General features: G+C 41.3%; 1 protein-coding gene across 1 annotated transcript; it reads right to left on the bottom strand.

The window, feature by feature from the left end:
- Window positions 1-3,526: 3,526 nt before the first annotated feature.
- tdrd1 (tudor domain containing 1) lies at window positions 3,527-11,588 on the bottom strand. Its single transcript, XM_072456892.1, has 23 exons — window positions 11,516-11,588; window positions 11,333-11,447; window positions 11,198-11,258; window positions 11,030-11,107; window positions 10,784-10,963; window positions 10,560-10,703; window positions 10,311-10,476; window positions 10,150-10,233; window positions 9,859-10,035; window positions 9,690-9,797; window positions 7,508-7,678; window positions 7,182-7,436; window positions 6,976-7,110; window positions 6,765-6,872; window positions 6,490-6,657; window positions 6,066-6,386; window positions 5,875-5,991; window positions 5,674-5,802; window positions 4,420-4,587; window positions 3,963-4,346; window positions 3,829-3,894; window positions 3,711-3,754; window positions 3,527-3,607 (listed from the first exon to the last, which is right to left on the bottom strand). The coding sequence occupies exons 2-23, from the start codon at window positions 11,362-11,364 to the stop codon at window positions 3,527-3,529; spliced, it is 3,177 nt and encodes a 1,058-aa protein (XP_072312993.1). The 5' UTR covers window positions 11,365-11,447; window positions 11,516-11,588.
- Window positions 11,589-12,481: the final 893 nt, after the last annotated feature.

The following is a 12,481-nucleotide window of genomic DNA, read 5'->3' as shown; positions in this document are numbered from 1 at the left end:
TGACATGTCCCCTGTATTATTGTATTAGTACAAATGGTGGGTCAGTATGTATGCATGCATGTTTCTATACTAGTGTTGTCACAATCCTCACACTTGATTTTGATATTAACTTTGATACCATGAAACTCTATTTTTTAAGAGAACATACTATTTTATCAACACAAAATCCTTTCTTTCTTGTCATGTGGTCAAGACTACGTGACTTCAAGACGCTCTAAATCAGGGGTGTCCAAACTTTTTTCACCGAGGGACGCATTTTGAAACTTATATGGAGCAAAGGGCCACAAACAACTCGACAATGTCAAATTTGAAAAGTGATTCATTTGAATTTTTGCATTTGACATAGTTTTGATGAGCCTCCACACCTTTCGTAAGACTTGGAACATTATTATTAGGTTGCTATGACATCAAAATGCTTGAATTTTTCCAATTTTACAGTAAAAGTACTATTTGTTGGTTAGGCCAACTTAGCAGGAAGCCGGAGGGCCAACAAAAATTGGTCTAAGGGCCGCATTTGGCCCCCGGGTCGTAGTTTGGACATGCCTGCTCTACATAAAGAATCATCAGTGTGTAATTGTTATCTTTGAAGCTAAATCATGGATCTGTATTTTGGAATTGTATGTATGCGACTGTGTGGTTAATCTGAATCTGTAATACTGTAAACATACAAAAAATACATGTTTTATCTCAATAAAATGTTAGATGCTGGAACTAATGTTGATTAATATCTGTGTTTCTCCTCTACTTACTATTCTAGATGTAACACTTTTCCACGTCTATCTTAAAGAATAATCTGTGTTTTGACTACTTCATACTTTCAGCTGTCTCTACAACCTTACATGACACAGTATACTATATTCTGCCTCTGTGTTGTGGTCTGCTGGTAAAAAGGCAACAAAGATAATGGTTGAGTTCATCTTTGTTGAGATTGTGAGCTAATGTGGGTGGTAAGAAATATAGTCAAAACAGTGGGAAAAACGCGTATAAAGTGAATGTATTATTAAATAGCCAACTATACTCTACTATTGTGTACTACAACATTACCGATGCATTTTCCTCTTAAAATACAGTACAGCTATACAAGTATCCAAACTGTTTTTATGCCAGATGCCCTTCTCAGGGGAACCAGACATGACAAGTAATGTTTGACCTCAATAGGCGTGTATAGAAAGTATAATTAAAGGTATGTCACAAGCTCATTGTGTGAGAGTAATAAGAAGTTAAGGAGCTGTGGACAAGGTTTGATGAAGTCTGAGTTACTGATAAGCCTAATATCCTGTCTCTGTCTGTAGCTGGAGCTGGACGTCCCTCCACAGATTGGACGGTGTGTATTTCAGAAATACAGGCTCTGATCTGTGTGCTGCATAGATGTAGTGCTTAAAGGAGTCGGTCGGTCTGTGATATGGATCAGAGGAGCTGACAGGCGGTGGCGCTATGGAGACACATCACCACGTGCCACTGACGGACCAGTCAAGTTCTGGAGAGGACGTCCAGAGAGATCTCAGTACAACTACATGAAGCAGAAGCACGCTTGTAATGACACTGTGTGGCTTTATTACTGGCCCCTAGTGCAGTGGGGCTTTGGGCCCTTAGGCAAGACACTTCGCCCACCTTGCCTTGTATGAGTCATGTGTGAATGTGATGCTGGGAGAGGCTGAGGGAGCAGATTGGCCGCCTCTCTCCTGTCAGTCCACCCCGGGGCACCTGTGGCTACTGTGGCTTAGCACCATCACGGGTGATCTTTTGTCGTTTAGTCCAGAGGTGATTTCAAGTTATAATTTTAAAAAATGATTACTTTGTTGTGTCTAAACTTGGAAAAACTTATAATGTGGTCAAATTAGGTTCATAAACATTATTAAACCTGCTTTTACACATATTGAAAATTGTTACCAGCAACAAGTCAGTTTTGCTATGGAGGTCTCCAATTGGTTGGAATCATTTTGGGGGTCTCTGCCCTGAAAGTTTGGGACCCTGGTTTATTCGACTATCAGAGCTGGAGTGTATGGACTGACTGGGGGAGGTGGAAATAGACATTTTCTGAGCACTCAAGCCTCAAATACAGAATTACTCAAACATCATGACTCAATTCAAAAACAATACTTGAGTAAGCTAAAGATCAGGGAACATTGTTATAACTTGTTAAAAAGCTTATTTTACAACATTTTTCTGCCTTGAAAATGAGGGGAAATGTCAAATCTATGTTGAAAGCACAACTGCACAGCAATTCAGCAAAATAATTCATGACAGTTTAAACACGTGCCAAATGTAGCCTAGGTATTGTTATTTCAAAACGTGCAATTCATAAAAGTTTGACATTGTGTAAGCTTGTTTCAGGTCTAATTATTTTTTATTAGTAAGCTACAGTTAACAAATGTCATGCAGAGAAAGATACTTTTGAGTTAAAATACCTTTGCGTTTAAAGTACCACCTGCACACACTGGGATTATTATACTGTCAGTGAACACCTCATCTGCACCAGAGCCACGTCCAAGAACAGATATGACAATGTGCACGACACTGATTCAGAGCAAACATTCAGACAGTATCACATGTTATGTGGAGTCTATATTAGACAGTCCCAAGTGTTGGACCAACTTCATACATCATCCCAAACCCTTTTCCTGTCTTAGATTTATTAACAACATTCACATTTAGTCCAGTCATTTACCCAAACAATGAGCGTCTGCCAAGCGCATACACATCTGTTTACGTTGGATGTGCGTGTTTCATTATTTATATTGGCTTTGAGACTTCAAGTTACATTAAAAAAAACTTAAAACTACCTGCGCATCGTTTATTTTAACTAAAAACAGGAAATAGTCTTACCATATGCTCTACAATAACCTTTGATGTAATCCGCTGTATTGGAAAGTTCCACAAGAAGCGCGCTCCTCGATGTGTGGCGGCTCTGATCCTGAGCAGCAGCGCCGAGTGCGGGAAACAAGAGGCGACCCCACCTCCCGCGGGACGCCCGGGTCCACCTCCCGCGGGACGCCCGGGTCCAACTCCCGCCTCCCGCGGGACGCCCGGGTCCACCTCCCGCGGGACGCCGGACGCCCGGGTCCACCTCTGCACTGTAAAGTCTGCATACCTGCGGCAACCTGACCTGGGACAACCCACCACACACACAAACTGCTTTTATCAACTCATGGCTTTCATGTTTTAATGATTACACTACAGAAGTCGGTCTAGTGCAACTGACACCAAATGGATACAGGAAAAAAACATAAATTAATCACACATTTAATTTCAAAGTTGTTTTTAATGAAAAGTTATGAACCCAAGCACATCAAACAAATAAAGCCAGGTCACACCACTGTAACAGAACAGACAGAAGTGGTACAAGAGGAACTCTATTATGTGACATACAACTTATACCTGATCAAGGGTAATAATCATCATTTAACTGTTAAACAAATCAAAAATAAAATGTGACTAAAATGTACAAAAATAAAATAGTCCTTTCACTATTAAATTAAAATCACAGGTATATAAACATGAACACAATTCTTAAAACATATCATTATTATTTTGCATTGGCAAATTGGCATTGCATCTTCTTGATGAAGGAAAGCTGCACCTGCATCATCTGTTCCAGTTCATCAATCTGTCAAGACAAGACTAGTTACAAATAATGCTATCAAGTTATTCAACTGCATAACTGTGATTATTTTGAAGTATTTGACATTTTAATTTAACACAACACGTACCTTATTCTTAAGAGTCTCACAGCAGCAACTGGAAGCTAAAAACTCTAAAATTGAAATACATTTAGAATTGACTACATTTGGAAAGAAGTAAATAATAGTTCTTAAAAAGGCTACTTGCCTCTAGTCTTTGGGTGGGTCATGCATGGTGGGTCCATATTATTGAGAATTCTCTGAACTGGATTCTCTGTAAAAGGTTCAGATTATTCAGCAGGTGTAGTCAAAAGCACAGTGTCATGTGACTATCAAACTGACCATGTACTGCATCTGTGCTTCTGCCCTGAGGTGCTGGTGGCACTGGGGGTTGAACCTCTGTGGTAGTTGCGTCTTCACATTTGTTTGGCACTTCAGGGAGCACAAAGGGCTCTGGACTTGTTTCAGCTGTACTATCAACATTGGACACGCTGCCCGCAGGTGTCAGGTCAGGAAATGGAGCAGTAGTACTCTTTGAATGCGTCTGTAGAGCCTCTAAAATCATGGCCTCCACAAGCCCACCTCCGCTCTCAGTGGGCAGGGACAGAGAAAGCACGTTGGAGTAACCATCGAACGACTGGACTGTGGCAAGGACCCCCTGGTGCAGTGCACTGAGGAACATCTGCAGCACGGCCTCCGACCACTCTATCGGAAAGTGATCTTTACCTGGGACAAAGAAGACATGACCGGATTATTCAGCAAGTGGTGTTTAAGTCTTGTATAGTACGGGTCATCTTACCGACAAGGGTACATCGAGTCACTTGAAAAGGAAGCTGGAGGAAACTGGCTGGAATGGGCAAGATTCTGGACAGTGACACCTTCTCAGAATTCCCATAATCTGCATAGATGACACTTGCCTCTCCATCACGGACCTCCAGGATCACTGCACGGTACCAGTTATTATCAGCTGAAAAACATGTTTACATTAGCAGTGTTCTCGCTGAGGGGTTTTGGCATACTTTTCGCGAGCGAGAACACTGCAATAGTATAAGACAACACATTAGTGAAAGTGAAACATACGTGCATTTGCATTGGTGTGTTAAATTCATTCAAAAATGCATTTTTATGAATCGGTGTTGTTAGCCGAGCTATGGAATGTATGCATGGCCATTTTCCTACTCGAATACTGTGTTTAAAGAAGAGCCGCTCCTTCGCGCCACTTCTCACATGCTGTGTAATTACATCCACGAGCAGACACCAAATTACCAGCTTAGATGTGCACGGGCAGCGACCAACAAGACAAGTCATGGAAGAAAACATAAAACTAGTTGGAAGAATGGGAAATAAGACTGTGTCCCATACTAGAGTCGCTCTGTGCAGAGCGGGCCTGTAATTTAAAACAATAAGAAAGAATTCCAGTTCCTGAGTGAGGGATTCCCCTGCCACGAAGACCAAATGAAAACTGGATCCATGTATTCAAACTATTATAACAATTATTATAACACAATTAGAAAAGTACTTTATACAAAAGAGTAGATGTTTTTGTTGCTCAGATTAATATACAGAAATCAGATTAATTGTGTGATTAGCAAAATTTGATACAGATTCATATCGATTTCTTACAAGCTTGCATTCCTTAGTGCCTCTCACACAGTTGGATCATATATTTGCAGGTGAGACACAACAGGTGAAGAGGAAAACATAGATATATTATTTGATTTAAAAAGATCTGACTGAAAATTGGCCAGAAATTACACGTAATTATTTTTTACTTAAAACTAGAATAAATCCGGCACATTCACATGTGAAAATGCTACTTTAAGGGCTGATCTTATGTTCCTAAGGGAGAAACACAAATTTTAAGAAAACGGTTACAATCATGTAAATGTATGAATGTGACTAGAGTAAATGAAAAAAACATTTTATTGTTGTTTCTATATGAAAGACTGTATTGCAAGAGAGCAAACATTAAGACATTTGTAGTTTTACATGTGTCTCAATGTACACACACATACCAAACTTCTCCTAACAATAATAGTGTGTGTGCACTCACCAGTGAAGCGGGCGCAGCATGCCGCTCCTGCAACAGGTTTGTCTGAGACACATGCAGAGGGCTGAGAAACCAGACTGTTGCAGTATTCAGCCAACTGAAGCATCATTTCCTGAAGCTGCTCTTCACCAACTACCAGCAAAAGCAGTTTAGTTTACACATTTATAATATAACAAAGACAACTGCCAAAAGCAAGTTATGAACCTTGTTTAGGACCAAACAGGTAGAAAAGAGATGGGCTCGATACAGCTGCAATACAAGGCTGAAAGGGCTCACTGACTGGCAGCGCCACTGTTTTCCAGTCCACAGGAAAAGATGTCACTGCAGGATAATACACGGTTTACTCTCTGTTCTAACATCTGTAACAAATGTACTGTATGTAAATTGTAACCCACCTTCAACCTGAGATGGAGAAGCCTCTGGTATCAGCTCTGGTCCCGGATTGTCAGATGGTTGTTCTAGCCTATTCTCCAAAACACTTTCATACCGCATGTTTGGGTCCAAAGCAGCTTCCTGTTCCCTCTTTTCACCAGTAAATTTGGCCAATTGCTCCAAAATCAGGGCAGAAGCCACACATTGGCCTTTGCTCTGAAGCTCTACACCATAACCATCTTCAGTGATGGAGAGCACTCGCGCTGAAAGAGCCTCACCTTCAACTAGACTCTGGAACCAGAGGAGGGCTTCACTGGTCCACTCTGACCCCTGGGGCTCCACACCTAAACACACACACACACAAAGTATTGTGCGTTGAAGTCGGATGCTTAAATACTTAGCCTGTTAAGACACAATTTACACCCTAAATAGCACAAGACATGGTACCTGCAAGCCAGCAGGGTAAAGCCAAAAAGGGCAGTGTCAGGAATTTGGCGGCAATAGGTCTTAGGTGGCACTTCTTCAGGGTCCAACAATGACCGTAGTCCACAAGTACAACCACAACCTCATCTTCACACAACTGCTTCACCAGAGCCCGAATATACTTTCCATTTTCTGAAAATACATATCAACTTCATGCGAAAACTGTCGACTAAAATCAGACTAATGTGTTCGGAAGAATTTCACAAGATTATTTGGAGTTCAGCAACTTAGAGACTCACCTGGGATAATGGCACAGCAAGGCTCTCCTAATTTTGGAGTAAAAGTTGAAGGCAATGCCTCACAATAGGTCATCAACTCTCCTTCTAGTGCAAATAAAAGCTCCAGGTCTGAGATAAAAAGAAGAAACCATGAGAAATTATTTAATTGAAAATAAAAAAGTGAAATATACAACACCCGTAAAACAATACAGAAGCATAATAGTCTGGTCACCTTTGGGATTGTCAATATGGCAGAAAAACTTGCCCGGGCTTTCCACACAACAGACCCGCAGTGCCACAGTTTGGCCTTTAGGGGGAGGCTCAGCACACGTCCACACCAGAGGCTCTGGCACCGGGCTGCACCCTTCTGAACACAGCAGTTTTGTTAAGATTGATAACCCAAACAAGCATGCATTTTATGATCAGTCCTGTCTTTACCGGGCACTTTTGAAGCAGGAAGTGATGTCTCCGTTGGTTGATCGTTGCCATTATGTACAGTAGGTGCTGCAAACCCGGCGGAAATGAGCAGCTCTGCAATGTTCCCCTGTGGATCGCTGGCCTCGTCAATAATTGCCACTAAAGCTGTGCCCTCTTGAGCACCCTGGATTTCCATGCGCAGAATACGGTTCGAGATCCTTGTCTGCAGGGCCAACAAGCACTCTTCTGACCAGTTTTCTTCGACTGGCTGCACACCTGTTGAAAACAAAACATCGGCAAAACTGACTGAAAAGTGCTTTTATTAATATATTACCAATGCCACATACCTGCGAGACAACAAGTCATGGCCTGCAATGGTATATCCAGGAGAGACTGGGTAACTGGACGTAAACTGCTTAAAAATACATCTTCGGAGTTTCCAAAATCCAGGTAACCAACACAGACACGATCTTCTGATGAATAGCCCAGTATTTTAACCCGGTACCACTGCTTGTCCTCTAAAGAGACAGATTCAACTTTGAAATAACATTTTCCACCGATACTGATAAATTAACCTCCTAATTTTTAGAGTAAAGGTAAAATTTTATTTTGTATATAGGTCCAAAATAAAAGACAATCCTCGCAAAGTCCGACTCAGTTAGTGTCCATGTCAAGTTTAAGTAACTTTCTGAACAATGAAATAAAGGATATTGGAACATTGGCGCATAACCTTTATTGGAGTATATATTGAACTGAAATAAATAATTGTTGTATGGTATCCTACTATAATAATATAAATAGAGCTGAATATTGGTTTACATTTTATATATTTTTGCATCATTAGCACCCATATTTTATAGTACAGCATGTAACCAAGTACTTTTGAGGCAATAAAAAAATTATTTAACTAGATAAATGAAGAGGAGCAAAGCAAGAACAATTTTGAGGAAATTAGGTGAAAGAACCTCAACTAGAAACCTTGCATAGTGCATTATTTCACCTCAGGAGCCTAATGATCTGTGGGCCTATAGCCTACTGTTTGAGAACCACTGCTTTAAACCAACTTTAACAAACGCAACACACAGTAAAGCTTCTAATAGGCCTAGTATTTGAGAGCTAGGGCCTAGTCCGGACCGTTGCCGTATTACTGCAATGTTTCGACAGCTCTGAGCTAGAGCTGGGACCCGCACGTGATGGATAAACTGAACAGAAATAATCCCACTGAAACTGGTCAGAGGGAGAAATGTTTGACACCAAACTGCTCATTTAGAATCTCTGCGGTCACGCCTCTCGCTCAGGATCATTCATAAAGTTTTGCCAGCATTATTCTATTCACATGGTCGAAATGTCCTGTAATAATATTTCCACCTGACGCAAAGCTTTCCTCCTCTCGTCTCAACCTGCTTGGTCCCGTTACAGCGAGTGGTCACGCGCTCTCACGCACACGCATCCACTGCCCCATACCACCACTCAGCTCTGTGCGCTCCTCTCCGGGACAAGGGCGCTCTCACTCAAGGCCACGCAAATACGCCTGATCCTGCAGCATTTGACCCGCGGGAAATCCTGTCCGCCACAGGTCTCTTGTCAGGCTAAGGCTGTGTCAGCTCGGCCAATTTACTCATCAGCCCATCGGGGAAAATCCCTGTATGCCAGCCTACCCTTGCCCGTCACTCACTGAATCACATTCTATACATTTGTGTTGAATTTATTTTCAATTCAGGCTGGATTTTGTGCACCGAGCAGGTTTCTGTGCACAAAGACTGCCCAATGCGCAGCTTAGAGAGAACAGTGGTTCTTACGTATATTGTGACCGGAATAATAACGATTACAGTGATCCCTGGCTATATCACGGTTCACTTTTCGCGGACTCGCTGCTTCGCGGATTTTCATCATGCATTGTGTTCTGCATTCTGATTGGCTAAACAGTCTCTCCGCGTCTTCTCTACCTGTGTGTCAATAAAGTTATGGATTAATATGAACACGTACGTAAAACCGCTTGCCAAATTGAAGTTTGCGAGGATGGTGAGAGCGCGCGTGTGAGCTGCGGGAGAGAGCGCGTGCGTTAGCTGCGGGAGACAGCGGTGAGAGCGCGCGTGTGAGCGGCGGGAGAGAGCGATGAGAGTACAGTTCAAACGTTTATACAGTACTTTTATTTGTTAAACAAATGCTTGGGCCTGTAAAAAGGTTTTGTTCCTTGCTTTCAATGTTTTATGGAGTATTTCATTGTATAATAACTGTAAAAAAACAAAGGTTTCTACTTCGCGGATTTCGACTCCCGCGGGTTCTTCTTGGAACGTATCCCCCGCGATAAACGAAGGATCACTGTATGGATTAACCTAATAATCTTGACATCCCTACCACTGCCAGTGTCAGTGGCGCTGTGTGTAAGAAAATTTTGCTGCATCGTTGCATTTGGAGCTTATCATTATCGGTAGAAAATGTAATTATTGAATTATCGGTGTGACATCATAATTTGCTATGACCAATATGATCACGCATTTATAAGCAATTGTAGAATCTCTATATTACCGGAGAACAAGGCGCAGCAAACTGTTCCGGGAGCTGGTCTGAAATGACTGGATTCTGGCACTTGGCTGCAGTAGTCTCTTAGCTTCATTTGTAAATCCTGTATGACTCCTTGAACAAAATGGCACAATTATGTCAAATTACATTAACACATTGTATATAAATAACTTACCAGCATTATCTACTTTCTGTACAACAATTTTGTCAGGTGCCAGTAAGTGGGTGACTACAACAGAGAAGGAGTCGCCCACAGCCTGTGTGAGGGGCTCCGGGACCTGAGCCCAAGAGTTGTCATCTTTGCCAATTGAGCGACGTTTAAAGTTTTCCATGGATGTATTCACCATGGCGTCTAAAGAGTCAAGATGAAGGAACATATACTAAGCATTTTAAATGCTGTAACTACTTAATGAAGAACAATTATGAACAAGCACTATATGTTTTGTTAGTAAAAGGTTTTTAATACTTATGTCCTGTTCTGATGGTGGTTTATTGACTGCTTCCTTTATTGCATATTCATGCTCCAGAAGAAAGGAGCTCAAAGTGTTTCCTGTAAAAAGTCACATTTATTCTGTCAGTCCAAACCAACAGAGGGAATCTCCAAATCAATATTGAACAAAACCATACCCCTGGAAAACACGATATCTACTGCATGAACACAGCCATTTTCCACCGTGTCCAACACCTTCACAGTGACCGTCTTTCCTTCCAAAAGCTGCCTTACAGTTATACAACATTTGCCTGACCAAACCGCAGTAGCAGGAACCACTTCAGCAATACAGCACTCAAATGCCTGACACATCAAACGAACATTATGTGAACCGATGTGCAATATGAGAGAGTTGTAGTACAAAAAGACTCAATGCTAAGACTCACACAGGGGCCAAATTGCTGCAGCTTAGAAGTCAGAGGCTGGATTCTTTCAAATGGGACATTTTCCTCATTGCCAAAGTCAATATAAAGGACATGAGCGGTGTTCTGGTAAGCCGCCACATTTTTCATCAGTCCACGATACCAGTTCTGAGCAGGTGCACAAGAGTGTGATGTCGATCATGACACAAGAACTTAATCTTAGGTTTAATATACATGCAATCACTTACCATATCACAGGAGTACTGCACGGCACACACTTCACCCACAACAGGAGTATGTGCAGTTGCTGTTGGAATGCTGTAGGTTTTCTGGAGCTCTGTAGTAATCGTTTGTAGAGCCTCAAGAATCTCTTTGCTTTGGGCAAGAATGAAGAAGCGCCCAGGGCTATGAAACTCAACAACCGCTGCCTGCAACACAACCACAGTGATACAGATAATATAGTTCAAATACTCTAAATTGAATACATATCTTACCTGTATTTCTGTTCCTTTGATAAGATTAGAACGTAAATCTTTCATGTAGACTCTCTGGGTGCTGCTTGTGTCAGAATCCTAAAGAGCATAATAGAAAATTGGAAGATAATAGATTAGACACTAAAGACATAATTACATACATTACAGCATTGAGCACATGAAACTTACACTGGGATCAACACGTTTGTCTCCTGTGACTGGTGAGACACAACACTCTAAGAGTTTATCTCTGGAAACAAAGTGCTATTTTAATGAAACGCTCTTATAATTTGAGAACCTGGATGATTAAAAAAAGAGAATCACTTTTCCAGTTCTGGTTCAATAGCCTTGCACATGTGTCTGTGAGCCTTCCAGTCCTCTGTCTGACACTCCACTGAGCAATAGGCAGTCTTCTTACATCGTTTGCAGCGGAAAATTCCTGTGAATGGTGAACACAAAGATTACTTAATAGGTTTATCTATAAAAAATAAAGAATAAGCCACATACCTAGTTGTCCACAAAAGTTGCAGAACTTCACAGTCAATGGTGGTGCCGTGTGAGCAATCTATTAAAAGATGTGATAAAAAGATGAAAAAAAAAAATATACCAAACTTTTATTAAACGATAAGAATAATAAAATAGTAATAAAAATAATAAATAATAAATAAAAACATCCAAAAGTATTTACCGGTACAGTCATCTTATTACTAGTGGCAGGGGAAACAATAGGGTCGACAGGGGACAGGAAACTACCTGTAAAGATTAGGAATAATTAGGAGTCTTGAATACAAAGTACTTGTTGATGATGGCAGCACAGATGTACCTTGACCGATGTTGGCTGAAGCAGGCCGCACAGGTGTTGGGAGCAGCACGGCCCTAGGTCCTAAAGAGGGCGGCGCAGCACATGGTGGATGCACGGGGCCCGAGGAAGGCTTCCTCAGAGGCAGGTTTGGCCGAACCAAGTTGGGTGAGAAATTGAAGTGCATGATCTCAACAGCGTAACGTACGCAGTTCGTTGCTAGAAGCAGAATAAACGATACAATACAACACAAAAACGCTGCAGATAAACCTCAGGTGGAATAAATTGAACAAACTCGCCAACATAACATTGTTATGCTAATGCTAACGCTAATTAATGAAAAGACTTTATACACTGAAACTTTAAACATATCTATTTTTGCAAATCATTATTAAGCGTGTTGTCGACGTATTCGCATCATCAATAACCATCGTGGTTTTTAATAGTTTGATATCATAATTTCGGTTAGAGGATTATTACCTTGAGGCAGGTGTAATCAATGGCGGGGTCTGATGTCAAGCGCATGCGTAGTGAGGCTTGCGTTGGAGCGTAAACGTTTTGCTATACAGGCAAATTAGATTTTTTAATTCTATACTCTCTTATTACAATTTCAGAATATTGTGTCATGTTGTGTTATGTTTTAGGTGTTTTGTTTGTTTGCTTGGCACTTGATT

This window comes from Eucyclogobius newberryi, unplaced genomic scaffold (genome assembly GCF_026437365.1).
Source record: "Eucyclogobius newberryi isolate DKJ021-1_F unplaced genomic scaffold, fEucNew1.0.hap1 SCAF_20, whole genome shotgun sequence".
In the NCBI taxonomy this organism is placed as follows: domain Eukaryota; kingdom Metazoa; phylum Chordata; class Actinopteri; order Gobiiformes; family Gobiidae; genus Eucyclogobius; species Eucyclogobius newberryi.
The sequence above is the reverse complement of the archived record's forward strand: the minus strand, read 5'-3'. Positions and strand labels throughout refer to the sequence as shown.

Excerpts from the sequence above, each read along its gene's own strand:
- tdrd1 (XM_072456892.1), bottom strand. The coding sequence starts at position 11,364 with ATGTGCAAGGCTATTGAACCAGAACTGGAAAA. Across the intron at positions 10,704-10,783 it reads TGCAGTACTCCTGTGATATG|AACTGGTATCGTGGACTGAT; the intron begins GTAAGTGATTGC and ends GCACCTGCTCAG. Across the intron at positions 3,895-3,962 it reads AAGCACAGATGCAGTACATG|AGAATCCAGTTCAGAGAATT; the intron begins GTCAGTTTGATA and ends AACCTTTTACAG.